At 42.7% G+C, this 26,175-nt stretch overlaps 1 protein-coding gene across 24 annotated transcripts in view; it reads right to left on the bottom strand.

The window, feature by feature from the left end:
* Positions 1–26,175, bottom strand: part of CAST (calpastatin) — a 685,784-nt gene that overhangs the window by 288,769 nt on the left and 370,840 nt on the right. For 13 of the 24 annotated variants that reach the window (XM_078675414.1, XM_078675411.1, XM_078675412.1 and 10 more), the window contains 6 exons: positions 22,513–22,593; positions 22,386–22,433; positions 20,005–20,112; positions 18,309–18,410; positions 11,325–11,405; positions 11,168–11,218 (listed from right to left, as the gene is read on the bottom strand). In XM_078675414.1, coding sequence (XP_078531540.1) covers positions 11,168–11,218; positions 11,325–11,405; positions 18,309–18,410; positions 20,005–20,112; positions 22,386–22,433; positions 22,513–22,593 — 471 coding nt within the window. Of the gene's footprint in view, positions 1–8,770; positions 8,867–11,167; positions 11,219–11,324; positions 11,406–18,308; positions 18,411–20,004; positions 20,113–22,385; positions 22,434–22,512; positions 22,594–26,175 lie in introns of all 24 variants that reach the window. The other 11 variants (XM_078675406.1, XM_078675407.1, XM_078675421.1 and 8 more) reach the window with 1 other exon arrangement.

Genomic DNA, 26,175 nt, shown 5'->3' with positions numbered 1-26,175 from the left:
ATTTTCTGAGAAAGATAAAATAAAGACTGTAATAACACTCCTAAGAAAGCCACTGTCAGTAGACCGTGGGCCCTATTCACAAAAGTAATTTGAGGCAAAATCCTAACTTTGCGACTTTCAGTATTCACAAGGGGCATTTAGGAGCAGTAAAGTTAGGATTTTGTCTCAATTAAACTTAAGACCAAAACTTAAGTTTAACTGAGACAAAATTCTAACTTTACTACTCCTAAATGCCCTTTGTGAATACCGAAAGTCGTAAAGTTAGGATTTTGTTTCAGATTACTTTTGTGAATCAAGCCCCAAGTCATTCAATGCAACATTCATATACAAATATGTTTTGGATGTCACTTTCAAGTCATGTGTTTTCTGGGTGTTACCTATTATACAGCAAACTGATTTCAAATACATCTTGACATGATAACAGCCAGTGACTTAGACTTTGAAATTTCAAAATGGCAACTGTCAACTAGGGCAGGCTATATATACTTTCAGTAGCTCTTAATAACAAGAGGAGAATTGATCAGTCTTATTTCAAAGTCCACAAATTTGGCCTAAGATTAAGATGCTCTCCGGAACAAGGATGTTATCATGGCAGAAGACGATGGAAGATAACTCAGAAACAGAGCTTTAAAATAAAGAGACAGGTGAATGAAAAGATCACAGAGAAAAAGGGAAACAGCATAAAAAGTACAGTGACAGACACAACTTGAAGTAGTTTATCCCATTAGTGGGTAAAATAATACATTTCTCTTAAAGGGAGCCATCCACCTAAAACATCAAATCTCTTTACACATTTTCTTATTCACGAAAACTTGCTAACCAATATGAATTTTCCCATGTGATGACACTCACTAAATAATCATGCTGAAATTCACACACAAAATGCAAACAATGAGAGGAAATTCAAAGACGGGATGAGACTTCGGGTAACACGTTGTGCAAAACAAAGTCCGTATTTCGTAATGGTGTCTACAATCTCTGAGAACCATGCAAAAACATCCAGCAGTGCATTAGTTGTACAAATATGATCCTACGATGTACACCTACTATGTAAACAAGTTACTTCACAATAATCATTCTCTGTTACTCAATCAAACTACATACGATCACATCTACAGCACATATAATTTATTATTAGTGAGGAACCCCTATCTGATAAACCCTTCTCACTGATACAGATCTCTTCTCATCAGCTGCCCCTCGGTCACTAGCTAATTTTATTTTATGATTGATTCATTTGGCAGTAGGCCCAGTAAACACGCGATTGGGGAGCGCTTCTTTTAATTTCCAATGCACGGTCTTGTGGTGTGGGCAAAGCCAGGTAGAACATGCTGTATCCATCCTCCATTGTTATCCACAATTGTTGATAATATATTGAGTATCCTGAGGTAATGGTCCGACCTCATTAATACGATCCACAAACACAGACATTGTGTCGGCTATACCTTCAGTATATACAGAAAATATGGCTGAATGATGAATATGTCACAGGGAGTCGGTATGCTCAGAGTTTATTAACTATTAATAAGATTATTGAATAATGCAGCTTAAAACCTATATTCATCATAAACGTTAAAGGATGCAGCTCTTATGAACATGGCAAGCATGGTTGCTGTTCACTATCTGGAGATCGAAATCATCTTAGTGTAAATAGTCTACCATTTTCCTTTATCCGCAGAGAAACGTATGTGGTACTTAGTGAAAAGAGCAACAACTATTGTAGGGTACTTCCCAGCACCACCTAACTCTTGTGCCATTGCCTAGATGTCCTAGGAATGTGACAAGCCTCCCTTGAGTGTAATTGTAGCGAACTCACCAATTCTAGTTTTAGGCACTTGTCCATTGAGTTTGCTTACAAGAATATCTATTTCATTCTAACATTCGTACAGGCAACAGCAGTGATATTTCATTTTCCCTCCAGAACATCTGTCAGTGTTTAGGACGAGCCTACCTAAAGCACCGCTGTCTAGTTGCATAACACCTATTGTCAGCTTACCAAGAACTTACAGTGGACTTAGGGCCTGCCCATTACTTACTGTCACTCTGTCTGTCAGGCTGTATTGTCACTTATTTCTTTGCTTCTTAGTCGATGGCTTGCCTTGTCCATAATGTGTTTGTGCCTCCCCTGGAGCAGTCGGGTTATGTGAGTCTTCCCACACATCACTTTTATGGAACAATTATTTTGCTTTTTGTTTTAACACTGCTTGATAAAGCCTTTTTCTCCAGCTTGTGAGCTTCTTCCACCACTGTGCTCCAAGCTGTTTTCTCCAATCCGTGTGCTTTCCCTTCCCCACCCGTGCTACATGTTGATTTCCCAATCCCTTGTGCTTCTTTCCCACCCTTCCCGGCACTCTGTGTTGCTCTGGCTTGCTCATTTGCTTCTCTCCTCACCCCCTGTTTTACTCTCCCTGATGCGCTGCTTCAGCCCTCCTCCACCCATCTACTCCTTGCTGCTTCCCACCCCCTATCCCTAACTATGCCTTTTTAAAAAATATATATATTTAAAAAAGGACTTTCATGCTACTACTTTGTTTCTATTTATTTACTGGACTGTTTCAGATCAGTAAATACAATGTAAACAAGCACTGGCATAGCCAATAGATCTCGCTTTAGGGACCTTATAAGTCTTTGGTTATGCAGCACAATATCCTTGGTGCAACAACATTAACTGTTGCATGGTTAAGCACTCATAAGGCCCCAAAGGCGAGACCTATTGGCTATGCCAATGCTTGTTTTTCTTGGCTTCACGGTTTGTTTGCTTAGTTATACTCAGTGAACACAGTGGGAAATACCAAACTTCTTGCCTCGAAATCATGGGAGGTTTTTTGCGGGCTTCAGTGAGCATGTGCTGCGGACATGCCTGCTTGTATGCCGGTGGTTCGCTACGCGGTGTTCACAGAGCAGTCTGCCTCCCCTTCGCAAACACGTGGGATTCTAGGAGAGCTGGAGTAAAGCTTGCATAATGAGGGCTTTATTTTGCCAAAGGCAGGATTATACTGATCCGAGTAAACAATTGTTTAACAAGGGGCATTTTCTGGCAATTCGATTTGATTTACATAAACAGCCCTTTAAAAGCAGAGAGACAGCTTTGTGTACAAAATGAAGGGCATTCATCCCGGTGCATCTTAGGTAGATATTTAGGAGCACATCTTTGGAGTCTTTCAGTTTTTGGAGATCGTTTTTAAATGAGATTAGCAATATTTTACGTAGTTGGTGACTATAGTCTGCTGAGACGACAACGCTCTGCTTTAGCGCGCCTGTAATGATGAAATCACGAGGCCAGGCGCATGCGTGTCATTAAACTTGGCCTAGCCTGCTTTGTCATTCAAGCCTTCCCATGCATGAGACAGTAATACAGCGTTGACGTCGAGTCCTAAGGTGAGCCGGGTCGTCAAGAGGTGCCTTGCTCCTCCGACTGGAGGTAACGTGTTGTAGTCTGCCTTTGAGCTGGCGGACGCTGCCCTGGCTGCACTTGGGAGTTTCTGGCAGACATTGCCATGCCAGTAATTGGGAGCTTCCTTTATGAAAGTAATGGGACCTTGTGTTATTACCTGGTCCACGCATGAGTCCTTTAGTGGAGGATGAAGTTTCGTCACGATCGACCTGTTACCCAGAGCAGGACCCAGATGTCCTATATAGGAGGCAGTCCTCAGAGTTACACCTTCTGAAGGAGCTCGGAGGCCTTATTCATGCCCCACGCAGTCACAGAACGGAGGCGGTGATACCTTATCACCGCCTCCGCCACATGAAGTCAGAAGCACCTGCTTCTGACTTCATGTGTTTGACCGACCCACACCCCTAAATTGCTGGAGGGCACCAAAGTCATTAAACACGGTACTTGTACACATTGTGTGGATTCGGATTTAAGTGCAAGTAAGCCCTAATATATAGGAGTTTTGCATTTCAGTTGTTAAATGTGTTTACAATCTCAAAACACGAGGTCTTAAAAGCATTTGAGGCATCCAAATGATTCCATTGGCTGGAAATGCCTTACTTTCTAATCTGTTCCAAGTGCTCTTTTTGAAAAAGGAAATGTTTGCATGGGGATGTGAGTGAAGTAGGGGTGATATGACTAAGCACCACTTGCAATTTAACTGCCTTCCTTTTACAAATGCTCTCTTTGGCTGATCCAGACAGATTACAGTTGGTTTGTAATGGCACACACTGCAACAGTGCCCACTTGTAAAATAAATACAAATTGTATTGGGTGGGGATGGGTGAGCGGATGCAAGATACTGCTCACTTGGGCACCTAGCGATGACTGTTGACATGGTGCTTTCTCGATGTGGAAATTGATAAGGTGATCAGCCTCGTTTTAGTTCCCTGTCTAGTTACAAGCAGACCTGCCAGGCAGAATTTTAAAAGTGTCCTTGCAATATGCCTGGTGTTACCTGTCATGATCTGGGTTAATGAAACTCAGTTATGCATCTTTACTGTGAAATCATGCAGACCAAATAACTGTGGATTTGTAAATGCCCACCAGGGAGTGATTGGATTTTAACTTCATATATGGTACATTAAGTCCCAGAATGCCACCATCTGAAATAAAGGCAGAGGCAAAGCAAAACTTTCTGAAAAACAAAACATACGGCCAGCAGCTGCCAGACTCCCTCCCCTCCCCCCCATCCCCTTTGCACGTGGCTCGTCACTGTGGCGTGGTTGGCTTGATCTGCCACCATCTCTTCCACACAGGCCTCACTGTAAAAAGGCTGCGCCTAGGAGCCTGCAAGTTCAGTGTCGCCTGGTCACCTGCAGTAAGTGTTTGACTGAGGCTGCCTGTCGTTGAGATCTCCTGCGCAGACCCATGCACTTTGAACGTTGAATGTTTTCAGTCACTAGGGGCTGCTGCAGCATCTGGCGCAAGCCCCCTGATTTACTCGACTGTCTAGCAGGTGTGTTTGTAAATGGGTTGAGGCTGATGTGAACGTCCATCTTTCTGGCACCCTTCTCTTCGTAGACGGTGATAGCACTTGCACAGAACAGCACTCATCTTTGTGAGACTGCTGAGAAATGTTGAGTTGTATAAAGTCTTCACCAGGCGGCACTCCCTTGAGGGTCTGCATCTCTGGGCCCACCTTGCATGCCCGGGCAAAAGAAGGGTCACTTTACAAAGGCCTCGGGCTCGCTTCGGGAATTAACTGTTAGTTCGGCAGAGTTGGTGGCCTTAGGGAAACCCGCTAGAAAGTGAAATGTTTCAGTTATGGAGGAAGACGCAGCAGAGACATTTTTTTCAGCTCTTAAAATGTTGCAGTGTAAACACTGGAGTCAGAGTTCATATTAACGTTCACTGTGGTGGTAGTAATATGGTTACTCTCAGAGCTGGAATAAAAAAACAGCTGCTCGTGCCAGGTCGGCGGCGAAAGTGAAAGTGCTGCATTTGTAGCAAAAGTGCACCAGGGCCAGTACGTCCGCCATCTGTTACAAATGAACGCAACCTTGAGACGCGGGCGCTGCTGCTCGCTCCCGAGCTCCCCAGGCCAGGGGAGAGAGAAGGAGGGACATGCAGCCGCCTTTGGCCAATTGCGTGCTGTCTTTCTTAGAAAGACGCATGCAAAGGCCAATTGCGGGTCACGGAAAAAAAAGGACACGCACGAGCGTGTGTTTAGAGTTTAAAATCCCTACTAAATGCTTTGCAGAGCAGCGCATGAGCGCTAGCTCAGGCGAGACCTAAAAAGAACGAATGCCAATGCTTGATTAGAACTTAAAAATTGCTTTTGCTCTTCACCGTTTCAAGGTGTGTTTTTTCACGGCAAGCACTTTTTTGGGTCTCAGTTTTCTGTTGCAAGTGTTGAATCTGACTGCTCAGCTGCCTGGTTTCTCCCTGAAAATTAAAACCACAGAGAGATGGCGCAACGTCTCAGTGCAGGTCACACAGCCAGTGCTTTTTGAATTGATAGATTGTGTTATTTACTGAACCTGCATTATAAACAAAGATTCTGACGAAGAAAACTCAATCACTACAAAGGCTGTGTGCCTTCATTCTTCATCGCTAAGAGTCATTTTCCTGTCTGTTTGGATCAGCCTCACCCTGCATTGCGTCTTCAGTTACCTCCTTGGTTCTGTAAGTATGTTCAGAGCTATCAGGTTTTCAGCTCCATGCGTAAGTAGCGCTCATCCAGTACAAAGATTTGCTTTGCATTCTGAGACTTGTACTCCTGATTCTATAACAGTGTAAACAGAGCTACAAGTCCCAGAATGTAAAGCAACACTTTGGATGAACTAATCACACATGTTCTAGGAATGTTGGGCACGGTGTTTGCTGGCCACCTGCTCTTAAACATCTGGCAGCTCCAGCCTGAAACCCAGTTTGGGTGGTGCTGCTTGTCACACTCACTGCAAAGCGTGCAAAGTCTGCCAGAGGTAAGCAGCGGCAGAAAAGAACCATAATAAGATCTTCATTATACAGAATAAGGCCATCTTTTGATTCATTTAGATTTCTTCATGTTCCTATTAGCTAATTCAGATACTCTTGAAAGAGATCGACTGTATGTGCACTCTGGCTTTAAAATGGAAGCTTTCGCCAACTGTTATATATCGACTCCATTTTAATCTAAGCACAATGGATTTACTGAATCATATATTTCTTTTTCTGGAAGTAAGAACTATAGCAAATGCCCTGGTCTGCTATTTTATGGAATTATGCAAAGAAATTTGGCACCTGCTGGTTAAAAGTTTGGGGCTACGCAGACTTGCTCCAGCAAGTCATGGTAGGGCCTTTTTATTTACAAACGCAACTTTACAGTAGTCACATGATTACACGTCGTCTTAAATGAAGAGTATATAGGATGATTAGCAGTGATTAACACTGATTTAGATTCTTTGTTATTTTAAGGGTCCAGGACAAAATCTATTTTTATGTCCTGTGTAGAGGAAGCTTTAACTGATTCACCAGCTTTAAGAAATGAAACAAATTCATACATGTACACACAGAGGGGGTGCTGGGTCAGTCCTCTTCTTCCCTTTGTCTGTTTGACTTAATTCACATTTTGATACAGCCCACTACCGAATGGGGCAATGGGTCAGCCCACAATTGTAGCAATTGGTTCTTGTGCATTATGAGAGACAATATTTTGCCTGATCACATGTGCACATCTGCTTAAAACAAGTGCACTTAGGATGAGCTGGTACTTTACTTTGCCAATGCCTTTCTTTCCGTCCTTTACCCCGTTTTGGTTGATCCTACCATATAGAGTCTGGTTGAAAAAGACCTGTTATGTGCCACCCAAGAACTTATAGTGGGCTTAAAGCCCACCCATTGCTAACCATTGTTTGGCATTATTGTTACTCTCATCTGCTTGCTTCTTATTTGATACCTTTCTTTGTCCATCTTGCATTTGTTCCTCCCCTGGAGCACAGCTGCCTGATTATCCTCTTGGCTGACTTGCGTCCTCCGACTGCTCACTTTTAGGGAACTACTTTTTGATTAAGCTCTCCAGGAGACTAAATGTGTTTTCCAGCTCTCCCCTTTTTATGTACTCCAAATGACTCAGTCCCCAATGCTTCTTTCTTGTGTACTTCTCTCCCTAGTGTGCTTCTCACCCTTCCTCCCATATTGTTGTCAACATTGTGAGTTGCTCACTTGCTCAAGTATTTCTCCCATTGCCCACAATCCATCCTGTGCCCGGCCTCCCCGGTTGTTTTCTCCCTCCACCTCCTGTGTTGTTATTTCTCTCATGCACTGCTTTTCCTCTCCTCCCCAATAATCTGCTTTTTAACGAACTCTTTTTTGTGCTTTTGCAGAATCTTTATTCTTTTATGCGCCCACCATTTTGGATCAGTAAATAAAAAAATTAAAAATTAAAAATGGCACGCATGTGATTCCAATAGTGCACAAAAGTGATGTGATGTACAAGCCTTCCAACAAAATGAAGCATCTGGTCACATCATTACACCTTTTTATATTTATTTTGTTTACTGATGTTGCACCACACCGGAAAAACGCATTTTGCATATCCTCTGATGCCGAACAGTATCACGGAAAGTAACTGGAAATGCAAAGAGCTCCAGAGGCGTGATCTATTGACTTTGCCTATGCTTGTCCAAAACGCTACGGATGCAATGCATAATCAATAATGCTGTTGGTTATGCGGTTACAGTCTGTTCATTAAGTAATCCATTTCAATGGTGCTATGACAGTATGGTTTTTACAAAACAGGCATTTGATTAAAAGCATTCTATATTTTATAATGAGATCAGGTTTTTTAGAGAATGGTTGAAGATGCTTCCATGCCATTGGCATGTCTCTAGCACTATCTACTGTTTGATCCTAATAGTTTACATGAATATCTAAGGTGGTGTAAGCTGGATGGAATGTGGGTACTTATTGCAAGTATAAACAAAAGAAACTCTCTTTGATTTTCCTATCACTACGCTGTAGCAACAAGTTGTCTCATTAAAGTTGAAGCAGTTGAGATCATGGATATAACGGCAGGCGTCAGTTAATGGCAACTCACAAGACCATCTCTCTTTTCACAATAACTAGTCTCATAAACCACGGCACTCCTTGGTTACTGCAGGGTTTAGCGCCGGGACACCCACGGGTAGCTAAGCGCTTCAGACATTTTATTTCATTCATTCCATTCACCATGAATTGCCCCCATTTTAGTGCTCCGAGTGACCAGAGACGACAAAGCTAAAAAGCTAGTCAACAAATGGAAGCAGTGGTATTAGTGGCTTTACATTAGCATTTTTGCCACACCATGCTACAGTCAATGTTAATTATTCTTCAAGCACACACGAGCTGTGTTTGGCTAAAAATTGAGAGGTTTACTTCAGTTGGGCCTGGAAGAGCAGGCTGCACACTTGTGTATGACGAGCTACCAAAGTCCACTGAGAATGCGTCAGCGAGGTCAGCATCGCTCATGGTCTGCAAGAGTGGTAAGAATGCAAATCAGGATACTATCACATTTGAGGTAAAGTGCAAAAAAAATATCCATCAGGATCGCCACAACCCTGCTCCAATTTAGTAAAGTGCTGAAGGCGCACCTCACCTCTAGAAGGAACACTACATCACATGCAGTATCACTTCATTCCTGCTACTAGAGGCCCGGAACCTCTGTAATCACTCACAGGCTGCATCTTTGTCTCTGACCCTGCTGCATTTTGGCTAGGTTTGTGCTATACAACTACTGCACACACTTAAAAACCTACATAAATATGGAGAAGGAAAGATCTCGAAGTTGAAAGCAACAAACAAAAAAAATACTTTAATAAGAGTGAAACTGATAACAACAAATACACAAAGCATGGACAAAATGCACTAGTAAAGCGGAAGAAGCGGAGTGATCTTTGCTGAACACTACATCCCGTAACAGTGTCATGAAGCATGTCGAAAGTCACTGCAGCCACACAACGCCTGGCAGTGATATAAGGCTAAGCATTTTCTTAGAAAGATACAATGAAAGCAGAATAAAGAAATATATAAAACAAAGACAGTCCAGTAGTGGATTTTCTCTTCCAGAAGACTACCCCGGTGATGTCTACAAACAAAGGTAGACATGCACTATCCTCATAAGTAATCAAATTATATCTTCCTTTCACTGCTTGTAGACGTAAACGTTGTGTTATAGGATTCAAGCAGGCTTGTCAGCAGTGGGCAAATATTTTCTGCGGCCTGGTATCTAATCCCAACAAGTAGTTATTATTAAAAATTAGTTGAATATAAAAAACACTGTATTTGACTGTTTTATGCTTTTGCTTAATTTTGTAACAACAGCCCGGGTCTCCAAAAAGCACGGGCCAAGGACAAATCGTCTGCACTGCATGTCTGTGTGAATTTAGAGGCAATTTCAATGGAAAATGACAATGCACTACAACACCATGCTATTTTCATATATTTGCGATAATGTGATCCAAAATGCACCACCGGACAGATACCACACCCTTACTACTTTCCTGCTGAATGGGCATTACTCATTTGCTACACTTGTTCTTTGTGTGACACTAGGGTTTTCGACAGACCCTAAGACTTCGATGAAATAACAGTGAAGATTGCTCTCTGAAAGTTGTTCCAGCACCACTGCCTGGATGTGTAAAGCCATTCCAATGGATTGCTCCCTGCCACATCTTAGACATATGGTATGGTGCTCATAATGGTACCTCCTCTGGTGCTCCACTGAAGCAGAATTGGACATATACTATTGCTAGTTGTATAATGCAAAGCCCTTTGAGTTACTGTCTCTCCCTTATGAGCGTACTCCAAAGACCATGTACCAAAAGTGGTATGTATTGGCATGATTTTGTTTCCTCACACTTCTGTAACACCCAGGCATAGGCACAGCTACGTGTATGCTGAAATATGGGTTGAAGACTTTCTGCAGTATACGTGCAGTACCAAAAACTTCCCACTGATGATCACACACTTGCAGTTTCCAGCTTTCCTTCCAGCAGCATCAAATTCTCAAGTGTCGTACATCACACTTGTTTTTTCTTCAATTTCAAGCATAGGCGCAGCAATAAAACATGGTAAGTGCACAACCTTGGTCCTCGCACAAGGTATCAAGACAATACCCCTCTAGGCTACATGACAGACAGCCACAATTCGTTTTATAGCGCTCTCACTGGGTTGTGTGTTGATGCTCTGCATATTTACTTCTGCACTTTATCAAGGGTCCGATCGGCGCAAATACATTAAAGTACAGTATATTACAATACAATAGAACACAATGTGTTTCTCAACCGGCACATCCAAGCCCACTGTTCCTAATATTTTCTATTGCTTCATACCACGTAGGATTAACACGCGAGTGACCCCTATAAGCCCACATACCAATATCTCTGTCAGATAATAAACTGAATTCTGAGGAATAAAGGCCTGCTGCCACTGCACACCTACAACCTGAGTATTCCTCTGCTGCAGAAGGCCGACGGCATCGACTGAATATAAAAAAGTCTGATTACTGCTCAGGAATATTAAGTAACAGTACTAGCTCTGCAACCATCCTGTCTGCTTGTAAATACCAGCAGTGGGGAAATTCTGCAACATTCGTGACAAGCCTTTCTGCTTGTAAATACCAGCAGTAGGGAACTGAGTTTGTGTGCAAAACTCTGGAGAATGTATTTAGTTAACTTTTCTTTTTACTGTCTATGCACTAATCACACTCTTATGTGCTTCTAGACTTCCGATTTAAGTTGCACTAAAGAAACCCTTTGGACACGGTATACTTACAGTGGGAGTTTCTGGCGTTGGTGGTGGCAGAGGTTTGCCATTGTCTTTACCCTGAAAGAAAAAAATAAATTTTTTAGTGATTTAAAAATACAGACAATCGAAAAAGAGGCATGATATCACTTCTTGGTGACTAGGACTTTATTCTCATGGTACTCACATCCAACAAATGTCTGTACGCTGGTGGAATCGTGCTATCGCGGATGCCGAGCGGATCCAGGCTTTCAGCCGTGACAGTCTCCTTTAATGCAAAAATATCCATTGTTAAGCATCAATGGTAACTGATCTGCGCTTATGTTTTTGATTATTTATAGTCACAAGCAATGCCTGAATGAAATGCAAAGGCACTCTATGCTTGCATGCAATTTCCGATAACATTTATTTGCAATTACAAAGGAAAACATGATTGACACACTGAGGACAAGATCTACAGGCAGAACCCAGCACATAGACTGCTTGTTCTGTAACCTTGTGACAATACATTCTCCTGCTAGACAAAACGAAGTGGAAGGTTTTGCATAATTTAGGAGTGCACATTTGTTTTGCATGCTTACATCCATTTATTCTTGCATAATATTACATCAATATAGTTGGGTGTAGTAAAATCTGTTCCCATGGGCGGGGAATGGGTGCTCTAGGGTGGGACGACTGCAGAAATTTGGTGAACACAGCAAATCTGAGTTTCTGGGTTCTGCCATACTTTTACAAGGAACATTTCCAATTTGGATATGGTCACAGATATTCACTATTCAAAAGGCAGGAGAAAGTCCTTGTTCAATCTAATTTTCTAAGCTTTTGCTCATGCACATATTGCACGTGGAACTAGGTCTAATAACACAAGTGTAACTGCTTCTAAATGGGAGTAATCGAAGAATTATTTCTGATTTTCCAAACGTACACCAAATACGCTGTCGCAATAAGAGTTTGCTCAGTGAGGGTCAATAAAGGTAAGAGCAGGGGAAGGGGTGGGCATGAGGAAGGGGGGCGCAACAGACAACAAGGGAGAATGGAATAAAAAAAAAAATAATAATTATCTTGTGTAACTACCATGAGTTATATGTAACAAGAGAAGTTGAAAATATTTTCTAGTATGATCCCCTTTGCTATAATTTTACCTCACATAATGCTACCTCGCTATCTACTACCTCCTGCCACTCTGGATTCAGCTTTGTAGCTGGGCTGACCATTACTGGCTCCCTAATAGTCTGCGGACAACTGCATTAACTTGTGATTTTTCATCCTTGCCAGCATTCATCCACCTGTTTGGAATTGTGGCGAGTCTTGTGGTAGGGACAATTCCACCTGTAGACATCTGCTGCACACTTCCTCACACCCGATTGTGTGCCTTCCAAGATTATGAGCCGGGCCCACCATTGCTGGCACTCCACTAATCAGTGTAGGGCTACATAATCTAGTTACATAACTCTGAAATTGGGACCTAGCCTAGGTATTTAGATGAAAAAGATACTGGCAGCTGTTACATCTTAAAAGTTGGTGGGGTGTAGGATATTAAGAACTGAAAAGAAACTTACCCAATACATTCTCAGGTGAATGAAGGTGCATTCTGACAGACCTTGAGCATCCTTGCATGAAGTAATCACATGCAGCAGGTCAGAATACTGGAGGTTGAAGAAAATACTCTAGGCAGGAGTAAGTGCTGAAAGCAGCAGGAGACTGGATGTCTTATGACAAAAGTGGGAGACTGGTGGGTTGATGTGCACATCTAAAGGTCCCGGGTTTGGTCAGAGCTGCATAAGGTGTCTGAGAAAGGTACAGCTTTGTATCTAGTTCTCATGGCTGTTGTTCATGATTCTATAGAGATGGCTATCCACACTGTGGATTGTTTTCAGGCTTTTTTCTAACTGCTTTGAGCAGTTGTCATGTAGGGTCCCTTCCAGTGCAAGAGAATAGTACTGCACAATTGTTCTCAAGAAACCTTTTAATTCAGCTGCTGCAGTATTATTCCACCAGGATGCAAAACTATGGGTTTTAGAATCAGCACTCATTCAGCAACCAGAACAATGGACTACATGTTAAAATAACAAACAACTCAAGCTGGAAAGTACCAATGCCAATGATGATTGAGACCAAATGATGCTGAGCTCCTCTATTGTCATGGTTCAGTGTGGTTGCTGTTAGGCACACAGGGCCAAATTTACGAACACTCGCCATGCCCCTGTGCCACGTAAGTCGACCCAGGGCAATGCAAGTGCTTACGTTATATTCACAAAGTCATGGCAATAGATTTTTTGTATTCCAACGCTTCAATTTTCACTTGCAAAGTATAAAGGCAGCGTCTTTTACTGCCTTGTTTTACCCTTCTTTGAGAGGCATGGGTGTTCCCATGCATCAACCCATGTATTTTGACACAAACCAAGACTTACAAAAGTCAGTAAATCTTAGTTTGCGTCAAACGGTGCTCCTACCTGAGGCTGGCGTAATGAGGAGAAATATCTTTATTTCTCCTATTTACTTCTTGTTTGCATGTGTGCTGCATTCTGAATCATATACAAAGAGAAATACGCCTCTAAGATTGTGTTGTAAAGGAAGGTGCACTTCTGATCTATGCTTGTGCAGGTGCACTTGTGTCAGCCTATTGCCATGCAGGCATCCTTGTGTAATGACACAAGGGAGCCTGCATAGTAGTCAGAATAGTTCTTCCTGCACAAAAGCTATTCAGACTACAAAGCAGTCCCCCTTGCATCATAATGCAAGGGTGCCTGTGTTCGCACTATGTTGCTCAGCGCGAGCAGAGTGCAAAAGTGCAGAATATCTTAGTAAATATTGTGTACGTCTGCTCTCTCCCTTGCCCGCTTTTCAGTGCTGCAAGTTCCTCTTATGTTTTGCCTGTAAGTTTAGTAAATCTGGGCCATAGTTCCAAGGTGTTTTTCAAAGTGTATATTCTAGTGATGGACCCTGGATTGAGTTGGGGAGAGCTCCACACCTTAACATCCAAATGGGCAGACATTGCAAACAGATGCCCAACACTTCTTCTACAGGCTACCTCATGGACTTCAATAACCAAAATCTAAGCAATGTTCTCAACAAAGTTGATGGATCTGTTGAAACATTCCTGCATATCAGCTCAAGGGGCAATTTAATCTGGTCTTGGGTACTTTTTCAGGCTCTTACACGATTCTTGTCGTAATGAAGTTTTCTAGAAGAGGGTTAGGCAACACCAAAACAATTCAAAGTGTATGATCCATGGAAAGTACAGGTACACAGAAATACCAGTTTCGGACTGTAAAGAACATTTCAGTTAACAATATTGACATCTCCATTAAACGGATCAGTCGAAACTAGGGTCAGAGTTAGCTGAAATACTGCATTCTCAAAATGCTTTGCTATAAACTAATGATAAAAATGTCTTCACTTCCTGGATGGATTTTAATGCCGTTGCAGACTCTTTGGGAAACACAATCCAACTGTCCTCTTCGTGAAAAACCGAATTCTCGGCTACGTGGTTTTAGAGAGGTCTATTTCAAACAGAGCCCCACCTACTCATCAGATTAGGAGTGTTTCGTAGTCGGACGGGCGGCGTGGTGGTGGTCCTGTGGAGGCGCCTTTCAAAGGCACCTATGTATGCCTTAGAAAGGCACCGCCACAGGACCACCACAGCACATTCCGGTACATCATAGACTGCGAAGTCCATGCAATGCTGATACTGGGGGTGCATACACACAGGTGGGCACAAATGTGCCCCCTTGCATTGGGCATGAGGGGGCCTTTGTTTCATGACCACCACCAGTTTTCATGGAGGGAGAACCTCCATGACACTGCTGGTGGTTCTCAAACTCGAAATATGCATGGCGCAACGGCACCGCCAGCATATTGTGAGCCCCTGACTGCGGCGAGACCTGACAGTTGTGGCGGTGCAATGGCAGTCCAACCGCCAAAGTTGAAATACGGCGTTTGATCTGCTGGTGTACCGGTGGCTGGACCGCCACCACCGCACCCCCACGAGCCTGGCGGTCCTCGGACCATGAGACTCATAATCGGGCCCTTAGATTTTAACTTGAATTTATACAGCAGAATGCTTCAAGTACAATTCTGACAACAACGTAAGCATCCTTGCATCTTTCTAGGACATTACCATGACGCAGTTGTTTAATCCCTGGCAATAACAGGAAATGTGTCCTTTCAGCGAAGAGGCTAAAAGGTGACTCCCCTTCCCCATCCACTACATACCTTACAGGTATGGGAATGTAAAAAAAAAAACATTAATGAATGGAAGTTCGAAAAGCCAATAGGTTGTTGAACTCAAGTCACCATGTTATTTGACATCTAAAGTACCTATGTTATGCTTCCCACAGTAGGCAATGCATGACATAAGTAACTGACCACTTTTCCCGCTCCTCGCATCAAATATGGTTTTAGAATGTTCAGCTTTCACTTTGGTTGCACAAATAAGATAGTATCAAATACAGTGGCACACAACAGCAGTATGGCTGGAGATTCACAGGGCCACATTTCAGCAAAAGTCATGATCTAGGGTACACTTAAATCATAAAATATGGCAGTACTGCAGATATGCCTTGAAATGTATCCATCTCAATATTAAAGTAAACATTCATATTAAAATACCCAAAAATGTGTTCCTTGCTGGTCTAAATGTATGAACAAGGACATGAGAGGGGAGAATCAGGTAATATTTTGCAGAAGGTACCCAGTAGGATGACTAGTCCTTCAGAAAGTGGTCTTCGCGTAGAAGTAGTGAACACTGACTTGAAGATTAATATTCAGGCAATAAAACAAAGGGCTATTGAAACACATAATATGATGATTTCTATACATACAATTGAACCATTCTGTGTGCGCTATGGTAGAGGGAAGCTAACCACTTTCTTGTTCTAATCTTATTGCTAGCTTTATATTGGCAAGTAGGATTCGCAAAAATAAGTCTCTCCTAGTACGAGTCATGCTGGGAAGCATATCAGGCTACATGGAAAACAAGTAAAAAATGCAGTGTGCATCCAGTTATGGAACAATAGATTGTAGTATGTACTTGCCCACCAACAAGTCAATCAAGCTAAACTGATCTGTAGGAGTTTAACCAAACGGTGTATGCCCACATAGTTACAGATTAACTTCTAAAGATATTAGCCCGTATCCCACAGTGCCCACTTAAAAAGAAAATACAGTTCTAGATATTTCACAGAGCATACCTAACCCTGGAAAAAATTAGCGCCTTCTTCCCAGGGGCTAACTCCCTGTGTCAGCAATGTTATTTTTCCAGGGTTGATATGCATCATATGTTCTGGATGTGCCCATTACTGCAGCACTTGTGGAGATCTGTTATGGATCACCTACATCGTCTTTCAGGAAGAAGAAATCTTTGAGCTGGGAGGCCTGTGCCCTCGGCCTATTGTCATGTTCTAGGACGGATATGGTCATGTCTCGTTTCCAGGGGCTCACCCACCTTCTGGCGCTGAGAGCCCCATAACATGCCTTTGGAAAGCCCGCACTCCCCTAACATCAGATGCCTGGTATCGAATTTTTCTTTTCAGGGCTGATTCGGAGAACACTACAGAGAGCCAACAGCTCCAGCATGAGCAGGGTTGGACTGGCCTATAGGGTAATCACAGTGCCCGATGGGCTGGTCTGACAATTGAGTGTGTGGGATGGTATTTTAGCAGTTGAGGTCTGGTTTTATATCCAGTTGGGACCGTTTTTTCTGTTGATGTCAGTGATATGACCACTTTTTTAGCTATCTGCTTTGCAAATGGGGCCCCTTTTATTTTGGCGCCTGGGCCTATTTCTTGTCCTTGTTTGACCCTGGATGTTAGGAGGCCAGAAGACTTAGAATATACCCTTTGTCATGAAGTTGAGATTGGCTCCTGATGACCTTTCTTGCCCAAGGTGGAGACAGCACTGTTCCTCCGTAAGCTCACAGCCCTTGGGATGCCCCACTTTGTGACTCACTCCTCACGCTGTTCCTCTTAGCGCCACCTGCTTGGGGTGTGCTGATCTAATACCTAGGTCCTCTCTTGCTTGGAGTTCCAGGACCAGCTGGTACATGGGATCCAGGATCTGCACTGCATGCTGCAATTACTTCTCTCCTTTTACTTTGATAGATAATGATACAGCTTCCCGACTATAATTTCACTAACTTTCTACAAGTGATGTTTGAGGTGGTTTATTTCTGGTTACTGATCAATGAATTCATGACTACTGTTGTATATCCCTTTTTGCTACCAAGTGAGGAGCCCTGGTTCAAATGGATATGCTGCCCAAACAGCCCCAGGTTGATTATGGTGGAGGAAACTATAGAACTATTCCCATTTATTCTGATATCATGGAGTGCACCAATATAATTCACTTCTTCAAATGACACAGCCAAACATAATTTGTTCCGTGAACATAATGTATCTACATTGTACCAATCTCCAGTTGCAATATATGCCTTCAGTGTTGTTAACTGCTGAAATAGCGAAATGTAAAAAAAAAATAAAAAAAAAAAAAAAAAAAAAAGATAGGAGTCTGTATACCATGAGGCATTTACTACAGAAGGTCAAAATATTTGCACCCAGTGGTTAAAAAAGTGGCTTCAGTGAGATGTTAACAGCCTGCAGCACTAGGCAAAAACCAATACTCAGTCCAATATAGCCAACAAGAAATGCAATCGAAATTTCTTGTATTAATAGCAAACTATCTCACGCTCTAAAGAATGTATCCTTTGGAAAGAAACACGGAAAAACTGCATGTAATGTATGACTCCAGTCCCATATATATTCTGCATCAAATATTTTGTTTGGTTTTACCACAAACTTTTATGAAATGTTTACATTTAATATCTGTATAAGGAACCACTCCATTCCCCACTCAACTAGCCCTCGAGTGTATGAAAGGGACAAAAAATAAATAAAACAAATGACTTTTGAAACAGAACATTAACGTTCTGCTTAACTCGTTGAGTGACACGTGCATAATAGTAAGCGCATCAGACACTGATTTATTTGTGTAATTATAGTAACCAGAATGTATCAACATTTAGGAACAATATAGCATACAACAAAAAAGAAATATGCAACCAATGACTGAGGAAAGCTAAGCATAAGCCAGAACAACAATAAATGCATTCAGAGGGAGTATACGTAATACAATGAGCCCATTCATCTGCTTCAATGCAAGAGAGAGACTTTACCGTAATCTCTGGTCCTGTGTATTCGGGCGTCTTTGGAATATTCACTTCAGGTCCCTCAAGCGTCCCCATTAGATCGTCTAAGGCACTGTTGTCTATTCCACACTAAAAGAGCACATATTAGTGTAAGGGATCATTCAATGCTGGAGCAAACGTACAACAGCCCCAGGCCTTCATAAACAGCAGCACAAAACTGAAAAATACAGTTCATGCTCAAGTTTCCACTGTAAACACATTGTTCGAATAATACAGACAAAAACCCCAGCCCTATTCTATACTACAATTAAAGGACTGTGAACTTGTTGGCTGTTAAAAGTTAAATGTGCATTTTACGGCTCACGGGGCAATTTTCCAACAAAAAGATAGAGCAGAGGGAGTGACCTAGGTAAGTACCTTTTTGAAATGCTATGCTAATTTGTTCAGAGTACTAATTTTATTGTAAATAAAAATTCATTTGTTTGTACTTGCCCAACGTAATGTACACAGAGAATTCAATGCTGTAGCATAGTATAATCCATGGATATTGAGTGCTATGGTGTTATGTAAGACTGGAATACTCCGTAGATCCTAAATGCTGCACTGTGTAACACTACAACATCCATACATTGAGAATGTCATACAGGGGCAATGCAGGATTTGAGTTTATTTTTAACAGTGCAACATCTGTGTTACCTTGTAAGAATGCAGTATCCAAAGGCACATAAATATTGTAACAAAGTAGCATCAACAGAGAAAGATACTTTGTAACAACCGTACAGAGTGCTATGTTGTAAAATGACAGCATGCACGATTTGTGAATGAGACTCTGTAACAATGCAACATCTAATGTGACATCATGTCACACTGTAATAACCAACTAAGCATACAGATCAGCAGAGGTTTGGACGGATGTTGCAAATTCACGTAAATGCTCAATCACTGGTCAAAGAATGATGCATAGCAACAATGCATACAAAGCAATTGTGTAAAAATGCATCATCTAGAGGTATATAATGCTATACTGCAACAATGAAATATTCCGTTTGGAGAATGTTATTGGGGAGGGTGGAGTCAACAGTGTGTTTCAGGTCTTAAGGTTAACAATGTTACATACACACTGAGAGAATATTACATTGGAACTATACCAGAGTTAGACAATTGCAAATTTTACTATTGCAGCATCTATAGATGGAGACTGCTATACTGCTCATGTCTATTTTGATTGCTGTGGACATAGCTGTTTAACCGCAAAGTGCCCAAGTGCATGCAACACTATTTGTGGTTTGTAAGAAGGTGTATGCGTGGGTTTTACTCACAGTTTTGGTTACCAATTATTGAAAAGTTGCAGACAGCTCATACGATCTGGTAACTCATTTACACATTGTAAGCTGTCCCCCTTGAATAGCTCCACTTTTTGGAATTGTTTGGGTGGCTTCTTGAAGCAGGCAGTGTTCCAGTGGTTCCATTAATGTCTTCCCAAATGAGAAACTTTTTTAGCAGTCCTTTCAGGTCACCATCCCTGTCTTCATAGCCAATTGTAAGGAGCCTCAAATAGACACCTGCTTAACTTGTATCAGTTAAGCAGCTCGTTTGATGACTTCTTGCAATTTGACAGTTTGTGTGCATAAGTCACATCACAAATGATAGGCAGATCACGCAAAATTACCTTTGAATACATATGGCCCTGTATTCTTATTCTATGAGAAATGCATCAGTTTACCTCTTCTGGCTTTGCCTCTTCAAGCTTTTGTTTCTTCTTATCAGGGGAGGAAGCACAGGTAAAATCAGACGATAAGGCTGAGACAAGATCTTCGTCGCCCATCGGTGTCTGGTGAAAATGAAACACGTTTTCTTAATGGTTATGAACCAAAATATACAGAACACTGTTAAAGAAAGATCCTCTTTGACTTCCTTATTAAGACAACATTTGGATCCGCTCTTATATGGTTTCCTAAAACACCTCTTATTAAAAGCCACAGAGCAGAACGTTAGCAAAATACACATTCTGGCTACACTTCTAAGCATTTTGCTGTGTTTGTTTAACCTTTGCACCCTACTGGTGTGATGTGACACTAACGAATCCCAGCCAGAGATCAGCTACTTTGCACTGCAGACAAAGGAGACCAGATCAAGGCGTCTGCCAGGATTGCAGCCTTACATCAGCCTTGAAAGTGCACAGAGAATAAGGCTGACAACCTTCTAATAGCAGCGATGAGAACTAAACATTACAGTCTGCAATATCCTAATGAATTAGACATATAAAAAATGAAGGACCGTGGGCATTCTTGAAAAGCCCTTAAAGAGCTACCAGTAATTGATGGCTATATCAGTTCTATTTGCCGACTGTAGGCATCCTTATAAAAATATGAATCATTTATAAACTTTAAAACAAGGCCATGTACCTAGCTTTAGAACATGGGAAAAAAAATTCCAAGAGGCTGCGTCAGCCTTTATTGGTTGCCTATCAAGGTCAGAATACTTTTCATGTCTTTCTCTGGTCCACTACTGGTCCTCTGATTCCATTCTAGGTCCCTAGACAGCTGAAATCACTAGATATACTCCAAGATAAAGAGATCTCACACCAACAATTTGCACACTGAATAGGAGTACAAAAAGCAAAATCATTACATCTTATAAAAATCCATCTGTCCATCAGAACATAAGTCCTCTGTGAGAGAGGCCAATGGATACCAGTCCAAATTGTTGTATACTGCAGGCCCGGCTCTAGGGCGGGGCGATCGGTGCCATCGCACCGGGCACGGACTTGGGGTGGGGGCGTCCTTTTCCCAATTATATTATCATTTTTAAAGCACTTGCTGCGGCGGTCCTGACCTTCAGCCATTTTCAGGCATCAATTAACATGTCAAGAGCCCTCCGGTGATTAATCGTCTTCCTGGAAAGAGACCGGAGGTTTGTCTAGTGGAAGTTTTGACTCGTATTAAGGTTGCACAGAGGGTTAAAATGCCTGCTGCTAAGTATGTGTACCATGCAGATAACAAAGTGCATATAATGTAAATAGGTCAGTGAATTCCTGCTTTTGTAAGAGAGCTCCTTTTGTCACAAAAGTCAAAATTCTAATATAGAACATTGAGCTATTAACTGTCAACAAAGAACTGCATGCAAACCGCAAGGTATATTTAAAAGCTATATGTTTGCCCAGTCTTTCATATTCCTAATCTTGCCAAAAGGGTTCATTTGGTTAGATAACAATTCTTATTATTAAGGAGAACCCCTAACAAGGAGCTGTATTAACTTTAGTCATGATGTTATGGGTACTTCCAGTGGAGAGTAAAGCGCTTCCTGCCAATCCTCATCTTCTAAGTTCCCTAAGTCTTCCTACCAAAATTCACAAAGGCGCGAAAGGCGGTCAGGTATGTCACGGATTATTTTTTGGTATGTCATGGAGTCTTGTTTGAGCACAATCTTAACTTCTCCTGGTAACTAATGCAGATAAAGTTGAACAAATGTGTTCATCTAAAAAAGGGTGCATATAAACAAAAAGGCTCAACACTTTGGTGTAGATAAATTCACCTCTTGCTGAATTAAGGTGGCCCATAGGAAAATGTCCAATAGCGACGCATCATATTTTTGCAAATGTGTGGTTACTGCCTATCTCTGAATAAAAATCTATGTTTTTGCACATATGCTGTGCCAACATCCTGTAGTGTTTCCTCAGTTACAATATGTTTATGTATGTAGAAAACTAGTAGCATAGGGTAGTGGGTTAGCGCAACACTTGGACACCAAAAGAGATTTAGCATGGTTAGAGACCAATTTGTGAGTTTATTTCAGGAAATTAAGTAGTAAACAAGATTATAGCAGAAATGTTTCTTATATGGCAATTAAAAGCATAGTTTTACATTTTATATTTGCTGTAAATAACAGATCTTACTATTGCCATAGTGAATGGTAGTCAATTTTTCAATTTATGAAGGAAGAAATGGTGAATTTAGCCATGCTATGAACTGAAGTACTGCTCTATTAACCAGTCACATCAGATGCCAATAGCAAGCCCTTAATTTAATGAGCCATCTTAATGGAAATATGTTTACTTTTTTAGCACTGGAAAACAAAAATAAATAATGTTGCATCTAGACCTACCATGGGAGTTTCTTCTGGTTTTATTGGAGTCCCACTGCTGTCTTTGCCCTAAAACATGAAACATTGGCAGTATTACAATATAATACGAGAAAGCATGTTTAAAAGTACTTTCTGACTTATCACTCACATCAAGCAAATGTCTGTATTCCGGGGGAATGGTACTATCATCTTCACCTAGTTTCTTTATCTTCGTTGATGTTGCTTGCTCCTGCAGGGTAACAAGGAAGGTGTTATTTATGGCAACCACATACTTTATCACTTGTGAATCAACCAGTGCTCAAATGGGCAGATGCCTACAATATAGTGATGATTCAAGAACATTGCAACACAGTGCACTTAACGAAAGTAAACTATTTACTTCTTAAAGCTCTCCCTTCAACATCTGATGTTGTGAAACTCTGGACGTGCTACAGAAGGCGAAGGGGGGACATTACTACAATCATACATTTAACAACAACATGGGCACCACAGTTGGGTGACCAGAAGAGAATGGCAAGTTTCTCCTACAGTAAAAAAAAAAGCATCAACCTGGGGGACTGCCTTTTGAAGTGATATCTAAGTATGTATATAGAAGTTATTGGATGGTTCCCACTTGGATGCCAACTACCTTACATTAAAGGTGTACAGGCTGTACACCAAGTGATTTGGTATGTGTATACCAAACATGTAAGCTGGAGATAATTTTTGTAACAACTCATCACATTAACTAAGAATGCTGAACACACAAGTTCAAAGGCTGACTTGCACGTTGAGTTTAGAGTTTTAATAGCCTATTATGAGCCTAATCAACAGTGGCCAGTTTGAGAGGTTGTTAATACCACACTCCAGGGCTAATAATACATCAAGTATTTTTAAAAAACTGTGCTGGGAGTTCCCAAATCTTGAGCAAGATTCCATAACTATACATATACATTGGTATAAACAAACCATATATTTGCAAGACATTTATCCCCATCCTCCCGCATGCTCATTTCGCAGGATAGAGGTGGAGTGCCTCAGGTTGTCCAATCAATGGGTAAAATGGCTGTGTCTTTGGGCCTTCAATACGGTTAGTGTCCATAGTGGAATTGTTGTCCCATTTTGTCTGTTAGTTAGTATGCCTCCAATCTTTCACTGCTGTGTTCAGCCCAGTTTCCCAAGATTTACTCGAATGTTTGGGGGAAGCATGTAGGAGAGTAGGGTCTGCAATCCTATGATCACCCAGATTTTTGCTTTTTGCTTCACTGGTTTACGACTTTCCCTGGCTGTGGGCCTGCTAATCAGACCCACAGCCTAGCTGTTCTCTCTAATCCAAATTGTACCCAGGTACTGAATTGGCCCTGGGCCCTCTCAAGTCCCTGTACCCAGGGCTGAGGTGCACCCAGAAGTCTCCCAGGGGCTGCAGCATGCATTATGCCACCCCTGGGCTGACTAACTAAATCAGACACAACTGGCTGCTTGACAGCTGGGGCAGAGTGGTGTACCCACCCTCTGCTGTAGATATAGTATTCCTATATCTAAACCTAAATGGACACACAGATCTCCTATCAGTCACTCCTATGGCAGGCCTTGACAATCCTGAAGGCAGAGTGCTTGGAATCGTGTGAGATAGTGCTCTGGCATGAGCTGAGCCTGTCTGCGGCTTTTGGGATCCATCCCTTAGCCGTTTCCATGATATCGCATACCATATACTCTTAAGTGCATTATAATCCTCGCGGTTATATGCCAACTCTGGTATCGCTTTATCAAAACATGTCGAGTAAGGTGTCATACGAATTGGAATACTAACCCCTCGCCAATTCTGGCGACGGGGTTAGCATTCCACCCTTCTAGAGGGACACGACATGTATGTAACCTGTAACCCCGGTTAAAGTCAGACATAGCCTTAGCTCCACAAAATGGATGCTGCCACCGAGACACAAGTCTGCCCTCCTGCTGCTGGGAGTCCTCCCAGAGCAGGAGGCAAGGACAAAGGGTTTCCTGTCAGGGGCGGTGCCAGCACCGTCCCAGACAGGATTTTGTGTATCCTAGGTAGGCAGGGCTTTAGAGGAAGGTGACTGCAAGTGGCACCCCGGTGCTCACTGTGCATAGGCCGGCTGAAACCAGTTCCAGGGGCACTCCAGCCCCTGGCCTGGGGAAAGCCCGCCAAAGGAGAGGGGTGTAACCACCCCCCTCCTAGTCCCACCCATAGGGCAGGACTTAGTCGCGTGCCAGCCCCTTTTTTTTCAGGATAAAGGTAGGAACTGGCCCCCTTCCAAATCAGATCATCTTTGAATCCTGAAACTACTTTCTGCAAGAAGGAACTCAAGACTCTTCTCAAGATTTCTCCCTTGTGACTAAGGAGTAGTCACCCTGCAGCAGCAGGCACCAACCAAGCATTGCGGTTTGTTGCCAGTCTCTCCTTCGGATCAAGACTGCTCCAGCACGACGAGAACCGGCTTCCCTGGCACCTCTGACCTCAACCTACATCATCAGCCCAGCTGTGATCCGTGGGTGCGACGAGACCTCGAGGGACCGGCCATCCTCAGAACTGCACGACGCTTGTCCAGCACAACTCCCGAGTGACCCTCGACTGAGTGCTTTGGGGTAAGAGAAGCCCCGACCCTGAGCAGCTCCAGCACCGAAGTTCAGCCCCCCTGCATCCACGAGATCTGCGTGGGGCCCTTCTGCTCTTTGCTGCCAACCGCGTTGTCCAGGTCGCTTGCCCGTTGGCTAGTGGCCCTCTCACGACTCTCCACGACGACAACTACTGCTGGTCTGGTTGCTTCAGACTAGCCCTTGCTCCCTTCCAACAGAGGAGCACCCTGGACCCTCCTGGTCCACTCAAGACGCCATTTTAGGTCCACCGCGTGGGCCTTGCAATTGCCAAGACTTGTTGCCCAATCCTGGGTCCAGCGACGTCGACAGCAAGAACCTTCGTGGGACAGCTCGCACCTCCATCCTGGTCGCCGACAACGCCTCCTGGTCCGAGAGACTGCAGAGCCCAGCAGCGCCCACTCACCTGGCTGAGGTGACTTCGTCCGGTGCCATCCTGGTGCCCACTCAAATCACTGGCTAGTGATTCAGAACTTGGTCCCCTCTGCTTACAGGTTTCTTCTTCCCTGATCCAGGCTTGGATCACTCTGAACTTTCTTCACTGGTCGCCTGCCAGCAACTCTTTCTTCAGGCTCCTGGATCTTCAACGAGGGTTTCCGACGCAACTTCAACCCTATGCAGCCGCAGCCCCTGGGCTAGGTAACCTGAGTACTCCGGTGCTCCAGCATAGTCCAACACCCTAAGTGTTCGGATCCACTCTTGTTTTCGACCCACCTAGTCGGGTTCACCCGAGAACAGTAACTTGCAACTGCTAGCCTCCATAGACTTTTTCCCGCCTTACGCGTGAGAGTTCCCACTCTGCACACGACGTCCACAGGCCTCCTGCATCTAATCCCAGTGTTTAGAATTGTAGGCCTAGCGATTCCTAAGTCTAGAAAAGTATTACTTACCTGCTAGCAAGTTCGCATTCCACTTACTGTGTATATGGTTTTTCGTGCCCCTAGGGCATTTGTGTAAATTGTGCGACTTAAAGTATTTTCGTAAGAGTTTTGTTGTGTGCTTAGCTCCCTGACTCATAAAGAGTTCAGGGTAGTCTTTTTATAAATAAATATCTGTTTATTATTCTTAACAACTTGTGTGGTGTTCTTTCACTTGGTGTTCAAGGGGTAATGTGATGGTAAAACAGCTGGCTTAACACGCCCTCTAGAGTCTTAGCCTTAGACTGCTCGTATCCATGCTACTAGGATAGCTGGTCTATAAGGTTGACTTACAACCA

The sequence above is a fragment of the Lissotriton helveticus genome, chromosome 2_1 (assembly GCF_964261635.1).
Source record: "Lissotriton helveticus chromosome 2_1, aLisHel1.1, whole genome shotgun sequence".
Taxonomy (NCBI): domain Eukaryota; kingdom Metazoa; phylum Chordata; class Amphibia; order Caudata; family Salamandridae; genus Lissotriton; species Lissotriton helveticus.
The sequence above is the reverse complement of the archived record's forward strand: the minus strand, read 5'-3'. Positions and strand labels throughout refer to the sequence as shown.